Genomic DNA, 18,199 nt, shown 5'->3' with positions numbered 1-18,199 from the left:
GAGTAAGTAAGTAAGTAATGCTACACAGCAACGGTAAGGAATATCTAGTTCACAATGTAAGCCCACAGTAAGTTACTCATTACCAGTGATCCTAATAGTCGTCGCAGGTGATTAGTAGATACGGTTGTAATGGTAGTCCGATATGGATGGGGTTGCAATGCCTTGTAAACGCTTCTAACCCTTGCAATGTCTATGTTACATCATGATTTCATATATCCATTGTAGTCTGTCTTAGAATTGCAATTCAAACCGTTCTTATGATTTAACTACTCAAATTGCAAGGCATTACAATTCCGCTACTGCCTTTTCTGCCTTGTAGACATTGCAAGGCATTCCGGGATTTTCCGACATGGATAATACCATGTGTGATTCCGAATGCGTGAAAGACATCCTCAACAATTTGAGGTCTGTGCGTAACCCTAAAGTTGAATGTGGATACCACCTCCGCTGTATGACAAACGCTTAGACCAAGATGTTTGAAAGTGATTCTGAGAGCGAAATTGAGTATTTGAAGGATGAATGGTGCTCAGACCAATATTTAGGGTGGATAGTAAAGGGGTTGCACCGAAAGATTTGAGGTGTTACTAGAAAAAATGATGCTCCAGCTGCAATCTCTGTGAGGCTTGTTGCAAAATGGGTGTTATTGCAGACTTTGACATATGAATGAAAATAATGCTCTGGCCAAATTTTGATATGCTCACACCAAAGTTTCTATCTGCATAATAAATCAAATTTGACCAAGAGATTGACATGTTAGGACAAAATGAAGCTCCAGGCCACAATTTGTGTCACCCGTGCAAAGTGATCGTTAGCGCAGACTTTGACGCGTTCATGAAAATGATGCTTGGGCCAAAGTTTCGTTCAGCATCCTAAAGTGAATCCAACCGCAAACCTTTACACTCTACTAAAAATCGAGGCGTACACCACAATTTCTATCAGCACATTAACAGAAAGCTCTCCAACACATGAGTGAGAATGATGCTCATGCCTCAATTGATATGATGCCAGTGGAAAAAATTTCCGTTAACCCAGATAATGGCGCTTCCGAGAACAATTTTTCCTTCCAATAACCCATTATAGACATCGGAATGTAGGGTACTTTATTTGCGGGAATGCAGGGTATAAGTTTCATTGGGATGTAAGGTACATTATACTTGCTTTACTACCCAGTCGATAGGCCTCGTGTGAATTTCTCGTTCAAACTCAGAACTTTGGATTCAACAAAGAGCTTTTGTGTTAATCCTCTGTTCGGTCCACCGTCCTTCGCTATGGCACTCAGACTCAACTGCTTAGTTCATGGCGACGATCGCAGCAAGGTGTTCAGTGTCTCTGCTCACCCACGCTACAACGTCAGCGACCTCAAGGGTGCAATTTTTTTTCTGTCGCAGCCTAGGTTTCCTTACATCGACGATGCCACCCCGCATGATCTCGAACTTCGGCTTGTCTCAGGCCCATTTCTGATCAATGATGTTGGACGAAAAGATCTTTACATCGACGACTATGTGAAACTGTCAAACGACTCGGAGAAGATTTCATCAATCTTTGAAGATATTTCCAGCGATTGTCTGCACATTCTCATTGGCATTGGAAGAGTATCAACGGGAGGTGAGCTCGTTGGCATCACTGCGCACTCTTTACTCTCTTAAAACTGGCCTTCATTCTGACATCTGGTGCCTTCACTGTAGTGAACGAAAGCTCGATCAAAGATCCCAATGAATCCGAGGACGCAGGCGTGCCTAACAGTGAGTAATACCAAACGCTTGCTGTCCACGGTTCATGATATTGTACATAGCCAATTGGATGTCAGTGGCTTGGGAAACCAGATACTACGGGGAACATCACATAAATCTCCTCACAAACATACGTAAATCCATTGGCTACAATCCATATGAAAATACGTCAGCGATTATCCAATCTTCCGGCTTTGGCAAATCGCGCACTGTGGATGAAATGGCAAAACTCGTGGCGACCATCCCCATGAATATACGAGATACCAGAGACAACGAGCAAGGTCTGTCTATACGGCATCTCTCTGTGCACCATATCCTTAATCGATTGTATTCAGGTGCGTATCCGCATCCCGATGAAGACCTTACAAAACTTTTCAAGTTGATCGCTTCAAAGGCTAGAAATCTGGATAGCGCCGTAGGGGCCTTCCATAAGTTCTTTGCAATTCTATTCCGCGAGTTTTCCAACAAGGTCGATGTGTTGCTTCGAAGCGGCAGCAATCTGTCTTTGCCTGTCCTGTTGAGGGATGACTTGGCGAAAGCCAATTCCAGGTCACTCCTCTACAAGACTGTGTGTGAGCAGTACAGTTCAGGAGCCTTTCCTGCCCCACAATCAGACAATTCGCTCACGGAACTTGGCAATCTGATGGAGAAATTGCAACCAACGATGGATAACAAGGAAGACACTGTTTGCTTGATCCTTTATGTCGACGAAGCCCATACGCTAACCGAGCTCCGGATCGGACCTACCCATACGAATACAAAGCCACAGCCAACGCTTTATGAAGCCATGGTTAAAGCAGCTGCTACATATTGCGATTACGCATTTTTCATTCTCTTCTTGTCAATATCCTCTCGGCTCCGTCGCTTTTCCGGTCCTCAAAAGTCCTACAGCTCCAGGCGACGAGCTTTATCCACAGTCATAGCCCCGTTTACAGAAATGCCTTTCGATTGTCACCCTGAGCTACAAAATCACAAAATCAGACCAAACCTGCCACTCAAAGATATTCAGAAGCACGATTTCATAACCTATTTTGGCCGTCCATTGTATGTGTTTTAATTGACTATATACATAGCAATGAGGCACTGACTCCTTTGAGTGCGTAGATGGGCATCGGCGTTTCTTGGGCATAATGGAGACAGGGAAACTGAAATCAGGAAGTTTGCTATCACGAAGCTTACGGGCCTGTCGCAGGTATCAGATATTTTCCGCAGTACGAATCTCATGCCAAGGCTTGCCGTCCTCGACACCCTTCTCAATCTCGAGTATTCTCCAGCGAAAATTCAGACGCGCAAGCTCGTCGATAGCATGGTTGCGCATCATATGCGAACGGCGTTCTCTGTGCCTACGAACGGTATGCCCATGTTCAGCGGGTATCCATCAGAACCCGTACTTGCGGAAGCGGCATTGGACACCATTCAGATGACTACGAGTGCTTCCTGTCCGGAGCCTATGGCGAGATTGTATAACGAACTTTCGGACGATGCCAAAGAGGCGCTCGACGTGAGACAGCAAGGGGAGAATGTGGCCAAAATCATTCTTCTGCGTGCGTACATGGCCGCAGTCCAGGCGGAATCCGCCAACGAACAACACGAAAGCTATCCATGGAGAAATGGGTGCAGTCTTATCACCTTCCTGAAGCAGTTGACCGCCACGGTATATCACTCCACAGTGCTGGAATCAAGGCCGGACACCAAGGTTGACAGACAATGCTTAGGCGAAGCGTTCAAGAACGCATGGGTGCGATTCACGCATTTTGCAAGGGGCACAGATGATGCGGCGGTGACAACTTCGATGGCTTGGGTTGCGTTCGTCAGAGGCATGGCAGTGATTGGCGGGCCTGCGCAGGGCTCAGTCGACTTGCACATCCCGGTGCTCTTGCACAAGGATAAACCCATTATGGAGAGCAACATGTCCGGTATTCTCGTGCAAGTCAAGTTGCCCAGAGCATGGTCTCCACAGTCAACCGTGGCCATCGATGCAGACAAACTTCTCTACTTTCCCGGTCCTAAAAACCCTCGTGGATCAGTGGAACCACTTGATGAGGCGAACAAGAGTCGGCCTTATATTTCCCTTGTCATGGAGCTCGGCAAGCCTGTCAACAAAAAAAAAACCCCATCTTTAGTGGTTGAGGCTACTGATCATTGGATCCAAAAGGGAAAGCCACTGCCAAAGCCAGAGTCAAAACCAACGACGGGGCCGAGGTCACATAGACCTAATCTGTCTCATGTAGAATCTGCTGCTCCACCGACCAGGAAGAAATATGCGTCAGAGCGACATCCACGGTACAGTCTATTCTTCTATGGGCGATCACACAGGGTATATGGCTGCATCCCAGAAGACCAATCCACCCAAGACGCATACGATGCGCTTCTCAACATTGGTGCCTCACCTAGCTCGATGTTCGATGCCCATCCTAAAGGCCGGGATCAAAAATATGTCTATCAGATGAAACCATTTTGGACTATTGGAAAGGACTGCTTGCATTGGGTGGAAGATGAGTTCTTGAATTATTCAGCGTTAACCAAAGCAGAGGAGAAGAGCGAAAAGGTTTTGGTTGGAGACTATACTTCGATGGGTGTTGTTGACACATCTGAAGACACCCTCGATTCTGACGCGATGCATGTCAGTAACGACTAGTGTACTTTTTCCTGGGTCAAAGTAATGTAGACTCGGGACTCGGGACTCGGTGCTTTCTTGCCGTTATTGGATGGATGTCGGAGGCGCACTTACTTTTCTGTTTAGTTTGTAGCGCCTGGCCATCTTTAAGGGGGGCGATGGCAAAAGTCACGGTGTCGGTGTTGTGCTCGGGATAGGAAGTACAGGTAAGTATACAGAGTCAGCGCCAGGCAGAAAGCGAGGCTATGGCCTCTATCGATGGCAACAGCAACAAGACACGCATACGCATACGCATACGCTCGCGGATGTGTCATTTACAGTTATTTCCGATGTGTACAGGTACAGTATAACCCCCCGCCGTGTTCTTCAGTAAGTATCCCCTGTGTTGAGAAGTTTCCCTCGAATTTACCTTCCAAACATACCTAATATAATAAAGTACCTGATTATGTAGTCCATACGACAACTGCAGAGTCTAGACTAGAGTGACGCGTACTACTTATGGACGGCATGGACTTGAAGCCATGGAAACATGAAAGTATGAGAGCGTGAAACGTGAACAAAAGCGAACCGACACCAAGCGAGCGCTTGGTACAGTACGTGGTTCAGGTGCGGTGTTACTTGATGCTCTAAGTTACTAGTATCGGTATTATAATTCGACGCGACGACGCCTTCGAGTTCATATATCGATAGCATCAATGTTCTGGCAGAAATCAGAGGGAAATAGCAATTTGATTATGGAAATTTCGTATATCGTTTTACGGAGTCGTTTACGGACGTTATAATTGTTCCGTACCTACACCACCGCCTACACACCGACCTCCCTAACCTCCTTCTACCTACCCACGGACACTTTCATAGTATACTTCATCCTGAATCGTAATGCAAAAACGTTGCACTCGGTTCATCGAAACATGGCATCACATCACATCACATCACATCATAAAAGAAAAAAGACAACCAAGAAAAGAGCCAAATGTGCATTAAAACAACAACTATGATAGTTCAAACAAAGTGAAGCAGAGAAGGAGTCAATAAGTACATACAATGCTAAAAGGTGGATGGAAGATTTGAAGTCAATTGTGACGAAGAAAAAAAAAAACAAAGCAGCGGGGAAAAAGAGAGAGAGAGAGAGAAAAAACCATTAAGGAACACAGTCGTAACAATGGTCGTAAACATTCGGTCGATGGAATGACTATGGTACATTCGAGAGAGAGAGAGAGAGAAAGAAAAGTTATGGAGTATCGATAGCGAGGATAGCGAGGAAGGGAGGGAGATGATGTGGATAAAAGGGATGACGATGATATGATATGGTACCAAGAAACAAAACAAATATCACAAAAACGGTGACAATGAATGCCTTATAACAGACAAGGAACGCCGATAACGAGAGAAGAGAGAGAGACCAACGATGCTATGATAGTTGTTTTTTGTGGTGTGTGGCGGACAATCCCAACCAAGACGATAATGAAAACCCAAACGATTAGAAGAGAGTGAGGATAAATGGAAAGGTAAGCAAAGATCCGAACGACATTAAGCAAAAAAGTCGATCATCCACAGGTAAAGAGAAGGGGAAACCAAGAAAGGACGAAAGGATGGGTGGTGGGAGGGTGATGAATTCTCGACGTAGACCGAGGATTAAAAAATGATGCAGTTGGTGTATCGTAGGCTTGTTATTGTTGATCGAAGCATGTGTGGATGCAAAAGTGTCGAACCGAGAGAAAAAAAAAATTGAAAAAAGAACACTGTAAAGTAGAAACAAAAAACCCAAATCCCAGAAAAGAAAAAAATCAAACAAGAAAAAAAAAACAACAAAGATGACTGCTTTTTTTCTGGTCGTAAAGTAGATCAGAGAACCGAGAAAGAGGGGATCACCATCCCGAAGTATGGAAATCATTGGCCCAGCTTTTATTTCGTGCCATGGCCTGGCGTTTTCTCTCCTGCTGGTCAACAGGAGGCGCGTTCCGAAGGTCTTCAATAGTCCCTTCAGGCGGTGCTGTCCCTTTGGCACGCAGCTGCACCATACTAGGTGCCGCTGTCAACGGCTGCAATCCACCCAACACACTGTGCCGACTGCCACCACCACTCGCACTCCTCTTCATCGCGGCCAGATTCCCATTGCTCGTCTGCCTTTCCCACAACAAGTTCCGGCGCAACTCTTCCGGCAGCTCGTTGGACAGCATTTGCCGACGTATGGTACGTGGTGTCGAGGGCGCCGCTACCAAGGGGAGATTGTAGGGATACCCATATTGTATTGGCACAGCAGGTGGGATTGGCTGCGGCTGAGGTTCCGCGAACTGAACTGTATGTGGAGTAGACCGCGTACGCTGGCGCTGCTGCTGCTGCTGTTGCTGGCGAGCAGCAGCAGTGCCATCTTCCGGCCGCGACGCCCTAAGCCACTGAGGAACATCATTCTCATTCTCAGCCTCATCCGCTGCCGCGGGCCGTAGTGGTTGTGCTGGAGGCGGAGCCTTGCGCTGCTGAGAAGCAATACCCCCGCGCTGCAAGAGCGCCCTGAGCTTCTCATGCGCGACACTCTCCGACAGCTGAATTTTACTTCCCTCCGCCTCGCTCGCGCTTTCGTCTTCCATAACCGTATTCGGCGGGGGCGCCCTTGGCCGGAACTTGCCCGACGAGCCAGGGTTAGAGTTAGAGTGTGGGATTGAGTTGTTTGAAGTGGTGTTTGCTGTTGTGATATTGGGCAACGCGGACGTATGATCAATAACTGGCGCGGCGGCGCTTCCCATACTGCCAACAGCTATATGGGATGACACAGGCAGCGCGGCGGCGCTCTTGGTGCGGTTCATTCCACCTGGCCGGCGCGGCGGCGAGAAGTTCATGCGCGAGGGCACATTAGACCCCGACGACTTTCTGTCGCCCGCGGTCCCACTTTCGCTGCGACGATGTTGTTGTTGCTGCTGTTGTTGTTGCTGTTGTTGCTGCTGTTGCTGTTGTTGCTGCTGTTGCTGTTGCTGCTGTTGCTGCTGTTGCTGCTGCTGTTGCGCAGACCCATCCGTGCGCTGCTCCGGAACCACAGGGGCTTTTGGCTTTTCATCAGCAACAGGCGCAGCCGGCGTCAACGGGCGCATCGCAGCCACACCCGAACTCCCCCCCGCTCCCCCCCTCGACGCCCCAGGCTTAATCTCCCCATAACTAAACCCGCGCCTATACGGATGATTCACCGGGAAGATCTCCGGGTCCGGATTCAACAACTGCGAGAGCAAGCCCACACTGCGCGTCCGCGCGGTCGCCAGGTCCTGGAACGACGATTTCGGCAGCTTCGCAAACATGTTGAGCTGCCGGTGCGCCTCGAACGCCGCTGCCTCCACCATGGCCTGCATCTCCCGCTGCTGCTGCTGTGCGCGCATCGCCGCGCTGAAGTTGTGCACTTGGTGTTGCCGGCCGGGATTGCCCACGTGGTTGTTGTTGCGCTGCTGGTGGTGGTTGGCGAGATAATGTTCAGAGTAGGCGCGCTGGACGCCGCCTGCGCGGGTTTGCTGGTTATACTGCTGCTGTTGCTGCTGATGGTGGTGGGCCTGCTGCAAACGCTGACGCTGGGCCTGCTGAATCTGAATAAGCTGTTGCTGTTGCTGCATCTGTATCTGCTGCTGTTGCAACTGCAACTGGCGCTGTTCCTCCAACGCACGCTGCTCCTAAACACGCAAACAAACAAAAAAGTCAATTCATGAACATCTAGATACATATAAAAGAGAAGAGAAAAAAAAAGCGCACCTCATCATCCCCCGTCATATCCTCGCTCGACCACGACCCATCGTCATCCGAGTCCGTCTCAAACTCACTCTCGCTCTCACTCTCCGTCACCAACTCGATTTTGCGCCGATTGCGCTGTGGCAACAGTGGCGCCGCGATCGACTGCTGCACCCTAGCCGCGATATCATCCATCACCGCCTTGCTGCTCCCGCTCCCGCTCTGGCTATTATTATTATTATTGTTGTTGCTGGTATTAGCGTTGTTTCTACCACCCTTCGCTCCTCCGGTAGAGGAACCAGCTTTTGTGCGCGGTGAAACGGGGGGTTGGACCTCGCGTTCTTTACCCTTGCCGTTTCCAGACATCCGCCTCTCGTTCCCTCTCCTCTCCTCCTGTTGCTGCTGTTGCTGAGCCAAATGCGCCTTGCTCTGGTTCATCTGGTTCAGATGCTGCATATGCATCTGCTCCATCATCTGCAGCTGGCGCACCTGCGACTTGGACAGCGTTCGCTGGACAGGCATCTGCTGCTGCTGCTGCCATTGTTGCTGTAATAACATTTGCTGCTGCTGCTGAGCCTCCTGTTGCTGCTGCAACTGCAGCTGATGCTGTTGCGCCGCCTGTTGCTGGACATGCTGCTGCTGCAACATCAACGCCTGCTTCTGCTGGACAATCAATTCGAGCTGGTGTTGAAGCTGCTGGTTCTGCAGCTCAAGCTCGGCCGCAGTGGGTCCATGGTTGTGTCTGTGTCCGTGTCCATGACTAGGGCCCTGCTCAACCTGCTGTTGTTGCTGCTGCTGCTGCTGAATTTGTTGTTGTTGCTGCTGAAGTTGCTGCTGTTGTTGTTGCTGGAGTTGGTGCTGGATCTGCAACTGTTGCAACTGCTGCGCCACCACATCCTTCTTCGACACCACCCCCGCACCCGCACCCGCACCCGCGCCCGCGCCCGTGCCCGCCGCGCCCACATCCGACCCGCCACTCCCCGCACTCCGCCCGCCATCCGAGTTGGACCCAATATTAAACCGCACAGGCCTCCTCCCACCCGCGTTCGCACCAGAGCCAGACACAGACGCAGCGAGATCGTCCCCGTCGAACAGACCCACCGTCAGCCCCTCGCGCTGCTCGCGCTCCCGTTCGCGCTCTCTCGCCGCCTCGCGTTCACGCTCACGTTCTCTCTCCCGCTCCTTCTCGCGCTCAGCTTCAAGCTCAGCCTCGCGTGCACGCGCCGCTTCCTCCTCTTCCAACCTCTTCCTTTCCCGCTCCATCGCTTGCTCAGCAGCAGCAGCGGCATTACCACCACCACCACCATGTCCCGAGCTATTCCTCCTAACCACACCCAAATTCCTCGCCTTGCTCCCCGTCCGCGCAAGAACCACCTTGGCTCTTCCCTTACCAGCAGCCACCACCGACGGCGCCTTCTTCGCATTAGCAGCAGCAGGCGGCACCTGCGCCACAGCACTCGTCATACCCAATCCAAGCCCCGCACCCGCCAACCCCACCGCAGCACCCGCACCAGGCTCGCGGCTCCGACTACGACTTGCGCTGACACTACGCCTAATACCCGCCGCCGCTGCGCTCGTGCCCGTGCTCTGTCGCCTGATCAACGCCGAGCCACCGCTGCCGCCGCCAACTGTGATCTGCCTGCGCTTCCCTGCAGCTGTACCCGTGCCGCCCGACGTCGAGCGCGCAATTGATATAGCGGACGCAGCGGACGTGACAGAGCGCGGCGACGCTGCGAACTGCGCTTGCATCGGCACAAGAACCGGGGCATTATTCGTATTGTTGTTGTTGTTGTTGTTGTTGGATGGCGGCGAAAGGGCGAGGAGCAAAGCCGCGGACGACGTAGCCGGCACCGGCGCGCTATTCCGCTTCTTCCGCCTCTCCTCGCGCGCAGCGGCGCCAGCGGCAGTGCGCGGCGACGCGGTCAGCGCCATGGGCGACGGCGGCAGCGGCGAGAGCGGGGTGTTCTCCTCTTCATCCTCCTCGTCTTCCACCGCGATGTCATCCCGATTTCCTCCTCCTCCTTGTGAACTCTGCACAACAACCTCCTGCGACACATCTTCCTTCTCTTCCTCCTTCTCATCCTTACCCTTCTCTTCCTGCTGTACTTGCTTTTCAACCTGGGCCATGGCGCTCGTATCCAGCGGATCCACAAGCTCATCCCTAAACTCATACTCATACTCATACCTCCTCCTCTCCCGATCCCCATTCAACGTCGCCATACTCTGAATAGTCGACAACGATCCAAGACGACGCACAGTATCCGCGCTCGCATGTCCATGTCCACCCGCACCCAAACCCGTACCCACACCCGCACCGCCACCGACACCCGATCCAAAGCCACCACCGCCAAAGCCCATCGGCCCATCCTCAAACGCCGCCGCGTCCTCCCCTTTATCTCTACCGCCCGCACTCACACGCCGCGCATCGCCCTCGACAAACACAAGCTCGAACGCCGAGTCCGTCGTCGTCGCCGTCGTCGTGCTCTCCGCGCGGCTTCCGCCCGCACTCGAATTCGACGTGTTGGTTACATTCGATGTGTTGGAGACGTTGGAGGTGGATGATACATTTGACCGCCCCGAGCGATCCGAGACGACACTTGTCATCGACGAGATCGACAGTCTATTCGGGTTCTGCGCGTGCGCGTGCGATTGCGTTTGCGGTGCGTCCTTCTGCGCCTGGTCCCGGTTCTGACCCTCACTCTCGCTCTGACTCTGTGCACTAGACGAAGAAGCCGCCGCCGCCATAGCAGGAGGAGGATTCACATCGACACTGGCCGACACAGCACTTTGGTCGCGCGACCGCGACCGCGAGCGCGCCATCAACCCCGCGCGAACCCTGCTCGGACTCGCACCCGCACTCCCACTCCCAACCACGTGCGTCTGGCGCTGCTTCGGCTTAGGTTTGCCGTGCTGTCTCGGACTACTAGGCGAGGGCGAGGTGGAAATGCCAGCGCGCTTTCTCTCCGCTGCCGAGGAGGAAGAAGACGACGTCGGTGCACGCGAGTTGGAGTTGGAGTTTGAATTCAAGTTTGGATGTGAATGCGATTGTGGATGTGGATGTGGATGTGGATGTGTGTGCGTATGAGAAGGCTGAATGAGATGAAAGAGTAACATCAGAATCAGAATCATAAATCAGAACCACATCCGTTCAAAAACAAAAATTACACTCCAAAAAGTTAAAGTTCCAAGTTCCAAGTTCCAAGTTCCAAGATTCAAGATTCAAGACTCAAAGTCAAAGACTCAACCCCAACCGTAAACACAAACACAAACACAAAAAAGCAAAGAAAGAAAATATAAAAAAAAGACAAAAAAGACAACGAGGCAAAAAAAAAGAAAAACACGCACATGAATCGCAGTACCACCTACTCCTCCCTCTCCGCCTCTCTTTCCTTCACCTTCAGCTCCGTCCAGAGCCTCAGCATCATCCGCATCTGAATCCAAATCAGAATCCAAATCCAAATCAGACTCCGCATCCGCACGATCACCATCATCCAACTCCACACCTGCAGAAAGAGAAAGCGTATACCCGCGCACATTCATATTTGCTTCCGCACCGGCAACAGCAGCACCAGTAGCGGCAGTGACAACGGCAGCGGCAGTGGCGCCCGGTATCGACGACGATGCCGACAACAATGACGATGAAGAAGCCAACCGCGATGGCGATGATCGATCGACACCCGCGTTGCGGCTAGCTCCGGCACCGGCACCAGTATTAACATTATCACCGGTCACGTTCCCAGACGCGCGCGCCGACACCGACGCGTCCACGCCCAACATCGCACTCTGCACTTGCACCTGCGCAGCGCGCATCGCCTCCATCTGCGCCAAAAGCTGCGCCTGTCTCCTTCCCCCTCCCCCACCGCCTCCTCCACTACCACCACCACCACCACCACCACCACCACCGCGCCCACTCTCAGGCAACGCCAACCACTGCGACTGCGCTCTCACTATACCCCCAGGGCCCAGCGTATACCCCACCCCCGCCCCAGTCCCCGCACCGGATGCAAACCCAGGGAACGGCCCTATACCGTGTATGAGCGGTGTAGCGGGTGGTGTAGGATGAGGAGTAGGATTCGGGGTTGGGTTCACGACTATCAGCGTCGGCGGCGGTGGTAGTTGTGATTGTGATTGCGGTATTTGTGAATGTGTATGTGAATGTGGTGTCTGCGACGATTGCGATGGAGGTGTAACAGGCTGCGTCATCGAAATATGCGACGTGCGCGGGGGCGTTTGCGGCTGCTGCTGTTGCTGCTGATACTCCTGCGTTTGCTGCAGCAGCTGTTGTTGTTGTTGCTGGAGGAGATGGTGCTGGTGCTGAGAACCAACAAGCTCATCAACATCAACCTCCACATCCGGCGTTGGCAAACTCGACTTGACAATCCTTGCCTCCCTCTCCGTATCCTTCTCCTTATCCACCTCCTTCTGCTTATTGATCCCCTCCTCGCGAAGTTCAACAACAGGAACAGTCATAACCATCTGATCCCTCCTCAGCCCCAACCCCAACCTCGACCCCAACCTCGAACCCAAATCCCGCGCATCAGCACTCACATCACCAGACCCACTATCCACCGCACTCAAAGTGCCCGATCCACTAGCACCAGTACCTGCAGAAGCACCAGAAGCACCAGCACCAGCAGAAGGCAACATAACAACATCCCAAATAACCCTTCCTACACTCAACGACTTTGGCGTCCCCATCGGCATCGCCTGCACAGAGAACCCGCTACTACTACTACTCTGTCGTTGCCTAGAAGACGTCGATAAAGGCGAGGAAGACGAACGCGAATGCGAATGCGAATGCGAATGCGAATGTGAAGGCAAATGTGAAGATGCAGGTAAATGTGAAGACGAAGACGACGACGAAGACGACGATGAAGATAAAGGCAAACGCGAAGAAGGACGCGAAGACGAGGACGTCATCGCCATCGCCATTGAAGGCGTTAGTGGCGATATCAGCTGATTCGAATGCGAATGCGAATGCGAATGCGAATCGGAATGTGGATGCGAATGTGTACTGGTATGGGCGTGGGCGTGGGCGTGGGCGTGGGCGTGGGTATGCGGAGAATGTGGTGTATGTGATGAATGCGATTGTGTATGTGATAAATTCGATTGTGATGAATTCGAATGTGGCGAGTTCGAATGTGACTGCGATAAAGGCGATTCTGAACGTGATGAATTCGAATTCGACTGCGAACGTGTATGTGTATGTGAATTCGAACTCGACTGCGAACGTGTATATGTATGTGAATCCGAACGTGAAAGTGGTAAAGGTGAATTAGAATTAGAATTCGAATTTGAATCCGACGTCGCCGAAAGCGACGGAGATGGTAACTGCATTGGCGTCAGCGTCAGCGTTTGTGCTGGTGCTGGTGCTTGCGCTTGAGCTTGTGAAGACGAGGAGGAGGAGGGCGGCGGCGGCAGCGTCTGAATCTGCGTAGAATCTACGATAAAACAATAAAAAGACAGACACGGTCAGCAAAGGCATTCAAAATTTATTTTTGTAAAAATCACGAAAACACGAAAATAAGAAGATGAGAAGATGAGAAAAGAAAATAAGAAAACACGAAAAAAGAAAAAACAACAAAACACGAAAACAAAAGAAAAAGAAACTTTCATCGCCAACACCATAGAACCGGAACCCCGATACATAATGAACAAGGCGCGGAGGTAAAGGCGGTAGAAGAGGTGGCAGCGGAGGCGGAGGCGAATAAGCCCACAACCACGACCACGACCACAACCACGCAGGCCAAGGCGAAAGCATCAGCACGACCACGATGTGCTGCGCTGCGCTGCGATGTGATGTGGTGTGATGATATCACCCGCCAACACGTAAAACAGATACCGATACTTATGCTGATACCTATCACATACCCAAAACACCCAAAACAGCCTCCCCAAAAAAAACTTGAAGAAGACATGGAAAAAGAAGACACGGAAAAAAGAAGACATGGAAAAAGAAAAAGATAAAACGAAGTAAAGAAAAAAAAATAAACAAGAGCAAGAAGCAGAGGAGAGAAAGAGAAAAATAAACAAGAAGAGGAGGAGGGAGAGAAATAAATAAATAAGAGTAAGAGGCGGAGGAGGAGGGAGAAGAAAGAATTAAACGAAGTAGCGCAAAGAAATAAAACGAAGTAGAGAGAGAGAAAAAAATAAAAATAAACGAAGCAGAAAAATAAATAAACGAAGGTAAAGAAAAAAACAAACGCATAAAAACAAAACAGAAACATCACACACCTTCACTCAGCGACGAGGACGAGGACGAGGACGAGGATGAATACGGCGGCGGCGGCGGTGGTGGTATCTGCATATCCACATGCGGAGGCGGGGGTAACGTTCTTTCTTCCTCCTCCGTCTTCTCCTTCTTCTCATCCCCCTCCTCCTTCTTCTCATTCTCATCGTACCCCTCCACCTCCACCTCCTTCTCCTTCTCCTCCACAAGACCCTCCCTCCCAACCCGACTCGCACCATCAATCATCATCTCGCGATACCAAAGCCTCCACGATATATTCTCAAGCCTTCGTCCTTCTTGAAGGGATTCTTTGCATTTTGTGAATACTGGTATATGGTTTATGGTTTTTTGGGTTTTTGTGGGTTTTGGGTTTGGGGTTTGGGGTTTGGGGTTTTGGGTTTTGAGTTTTTGGTGTTGTTGTGATTTGGTGTTTTTTGTGTTTTGTGTTTTTGCGTTTTGTGGGTGGGTGTTTTGTGTTTTCGTTTTTTGTGGGTGGGCGTTTTTGGTGTTTTTGGTGTTTTGGTGTTTGGTGTTTGTGTTTTTGATGGTTTTGGCGTTTTGGTGTTTTTGGTGATGATTCGGTGATTCGGTGATTTTGGTGATTGATGTTTTCGGGAGGTGAAAGAAAGAAAGAAAAAAAAAAAAAAAGAGAGAGAGAGAGAGAGAGACGTCAGCGCACATTCAACATTCAACATTCAGCATCCAACATTAAACATATAAAGTAAACGTAGATATATAACGAACAAAACAAAACGAAAAACTTGAAGCGCAAAACACAAAATACAGAACAAAACCGCGAAACTCGGACCGCAAAACGCAAGCCATAAACTTTAAAACCGCAAAACACAAACCACAACCACAAAAACACAAAGAAAAAAAAAAAGAGAATAAACTCAAAACTCACGCGTCCAAAGCCCCGAGAGCGCATCGCGCCCTTCAAGGTCGCGCACCGCATCCGCCGCGACAGCAAGAACAGGTACGGGGAACTGTGCGCCCATCTGCGGGTGTATGGGCCCGTTGTAATTGTCGTTGTCTGTGTTGGTGTCGGGGTTTGTTCGGGATTTGTCGGGGTAAAAGGTGTAAAGTATACAAGTGGCGTCAGTGAGACGTAGGCGTATGCGTAGGCGGAGGTGTTAGTGTAGATACAGGTGCTGGCGTAGGTATGAACTGGTATCAATTCGTATCGGTATCGGTATCGGTATCAACCCCGCAGTGAACACAGAAGCAGAAACAGTTCCGGTAGCGGTAGTGGTAGAGGTGGCGTAGTGTTAGCGGTAGTAGCAACAGTTCCAGTCGCAGCCCCAGTCCCAGTCCTAGCCCCAGTCCTAGCGTCGTATTCGTACAGGCGTTCAGCGTCGCCAAAGGCAAAAAAAGAGAACAGGAAAAGAAAAGAAAAGCGTAGGGTAGGGGATAGAGCACGGCGAAAGCAGGCGCTGAACAGGTGAGTTCTGTTCAACGACGGCAAGGAAAAGGAAAAGGAACAGGAAACGGAAAAAGGCAAAGGGAAAGGGAAACGAGCAAGCAAAGGCCAGTCAAGTCAACCCACCCCCGTGCCCGTGCCGGCCAACCGCGCGAACCTGCAACAACCCAAGGGGCAGGAACACTCCAATTCAAACCAGTTCACCTCTGACCCACCCTCCACCGACCCACCCGGCGTAATCCCACCACTCCGAGTCACGAGCCGCCGAACCACCTCTATCCAACCGAACCGATCTGATCGACGGCTCATGCACGCGTTGGCGTTGGGGTCAGCTGAGCCCCCACGGGGCAGAGGACTCTCGAGTAAAAGCTCGAGTGATCGTGCAATCATGACCTATCAATCATCATCACCTTCGGCGCTCAGGTCTCCCCGGGACACGTTGCACTCTGCGCGGTCTTTATAGGGTCTTATGACCCCGCACACGGGTGACGGCGGTGTCAAGTACACCCGCTAATTACTTGTACTAATAGCATTCACTTTTTAATTCATTTAGATCCGTCGGAGTGTATCCGGTATCGTCGTGTCGTTTGCGTTGTTGTCCATTGCGCTTATACGTATACATAGAGCTCGAGGAGTCGAGCTTGAACTGTTGTATTACTTACAAAGGCATCGCCAGAAGCGAGATGACTCTACCCATCGAACAAAGTCCAACTCGACTCGACTCAACGGAAGTGTGGTCCACGTCACTCGTCGTTTATGTTCTTATGATGCTCTTGTCCGAGTCCCAAATCATTGCGAATCCTAGCTCTAGTGCTAGCGCTAGCGCTTAGAGCTGGAGCTGGAACTGGAGCCCCTATACATACAATTAATATTAATATTACCAATTACACAGGCGCCCACCACACCACTGTCACCACACCGCACCACACCACGCAAGAAACTAGAAGCCAGGGTGCCCAGGAAAGCCAGGTCCACCCTCGGACAGCGATTATGGCATTACCACACCCTCACCCTCACCGTTACCCTCGATCAACTAACCATACATGTAAATGAATTATGACGCTCTCTCGAGTCTCAGTATCTCGTCTCTCGTTCTTAGCTTGACAGCATAATGATACGGTATACGATACGTAGTCCAACTCTACTCAACTCAACTCGACGCGACGCGACGGACGCGAGGTATGTACTATAAATCCGAAACCAAATCCAAATCCGGATGCATATCGATTTTTGGCGCACGAGAAATATGACATTGAGCATAGGCAACGCACACGCATGGATTACATATTACATCCTTGGTTGTTGAGCTGCATCAAGATGACGGCTTTGATCCTGCGCAACGAGACGAGCGGGTTTTAGCTCGATACCGTGACATTCTTGGATTGACGAGTCGGTGTGTCTCGATTTTCAATTGGATTTATGCCATACCTGAGCTAAGCTGACTGCGCGATAGGAATCAGGATGGAGTAGGATAGAGTCGACTCGGACCCATCCGCGTCGTGCGAGAAACGCTGCTGCTGCCCGAGATTTAATCTGGTAGGTGCTTGGCGCTGGATAGTAACTGTTCTGGACCAAGCATTCAATATTTACGGACAGGCGCTTTGTGCAACGGTGCAACGCTTGCCAGTGACTGATGAGGTGCGTGGTATTACTCTCGTCGATGGAAGAAGATGCCTTCCCGAGCGCAGAGTGTAGAGTGTACTACAATGCAAGCCTGAGAGTGATTATTTGCTCTTTGGGAATGCTGAGCTCGAGCGCTAATAGCTATTATCGTGACCGCTCGAACGTTCCTCGTTTGCTGCAGCTCGCCGACAAACAGATCGCATCCGCGTCACTTTCCATACCCTCCCCCACATCGTCCACCTCCCAGTAACGACACTCGTTTCAAAATTCAAATACCTTTCCGCTTTAGCTAAGGACAATCAACAGACGCGTTGTGTATCTCGCGACTCGCGAAGCGCGTTGAGGACCCTTACCCTTAAAAGGTGTTCGTCAAGTTAGTTTGTCGCGAGATCGGAGATATTGAGCGGACTGGAGTCGTGTACGTGGATTCAAGTTGCTTGTGCCGAGCTGCTGTGTTGTGGTCCAATCCCTGGAAATCGCCTCTGGACCTCTGGTATACATTCGAGCGAAACGGCGAAATAGTGTAAAGGGCGCCTGCACTTTGAATTTGGTTATGACCAGGTATCTTGTGCATACATGGTTGAGATGGAATACGTCGAGATCGTGCCTTCCAAGTTCCTCCCACTGGCGAACCGCAGGATGCGATGCTCATATTTGTTAGTATTAGTATTATAATTCGACGCGTTCGGACTTGAGTTTAAGCTGAGATATGATATGGATCGACTCGGACTTCAAGTTGAATAGTATTGATGGCCATGGCCCATGGTCTGGTGCGCAGAGTTGGAGGGTGGGCTATTATATTAGCCGCTGGCGCTGGTCACTTGTGAACATGTAAGTTTCAAAATTCAAAGCAAGCAAGTAGGTGCTAGGTACAC

General features: G+C 50.8%; 2 protein-coding genes across 2 annotated transcripts; one reads left to right on the top strand and one right to left on the bottom strand.

Moving 5' to 3' along the window:
* Window positions 1-1,268: 1,268 nt before the first annotated feature.
* On the top strand, window positions 1,269-4,368 carry JR316_0005630 (uncharacterized protein; the record flags this gene model as incomplete). Its single annotated transcript, XM_047891386.1, has 5 exons — window positions 1,269-1,605; window positions 1,686-1,742; window positions 1,793-2,011; window positions 2,066-2,774; window positions 2,835-4,368. 5 exons carry the CDS (start codon window positions 1,269-1,271, stop codon window positions 4,366-4,368), a joined length of 2,856 nt encoding a protein of 951 aa, XP_047748735.1.
* A 1,847-nt stretch (window positions 4,369-6,215) lies between these two features.
* Window positions 6,216-15,279, bottom strand: JR316_0005629 (uncharacterized protein; the record flags this gene model as incomplete). The annotated part of the gene is made up of 8 exons (XM_047891385.1): window positions 6,216-7,997; window positions 8,077-11,142; window positions 11,398-12,799; window positions 12,834-13,275; window positions 13,308-13,493; window positions 13,663-13,836; window positions 14,287-14,607; window positions 15,186-15,279. The coding sequence occupies 8 exons, from the start codon at window positions 15,277-15,279 to the stop codon at window positions 6,216-6,218; spliced, it is 7,467 nt and encodes a 2,488-aa protein (XP_047748734.1).
* Between the last annotated feature and the right edge of the window lie 2,920 nt (window positions 15,280-18,199).

This window comes from Psilocybe cubensis, chromosome 5 (genome assembly GCF_017499595.1).
Source record: "Psilocybe cubensis strain MGC-MH-2018 chromosome 5, whole genome shotgun sequence".
NCBI lineage: Eukaryota > Fungi > Basidiomycota > Agaricomycetes > Agaricales > Agrocybaceae > Psilocybe > Psilocybe cubensis.
Note: the sequence above shows the minus strand (reverse complement) of the source record. Positions and strands in the feature narration are given on the sequence as shown.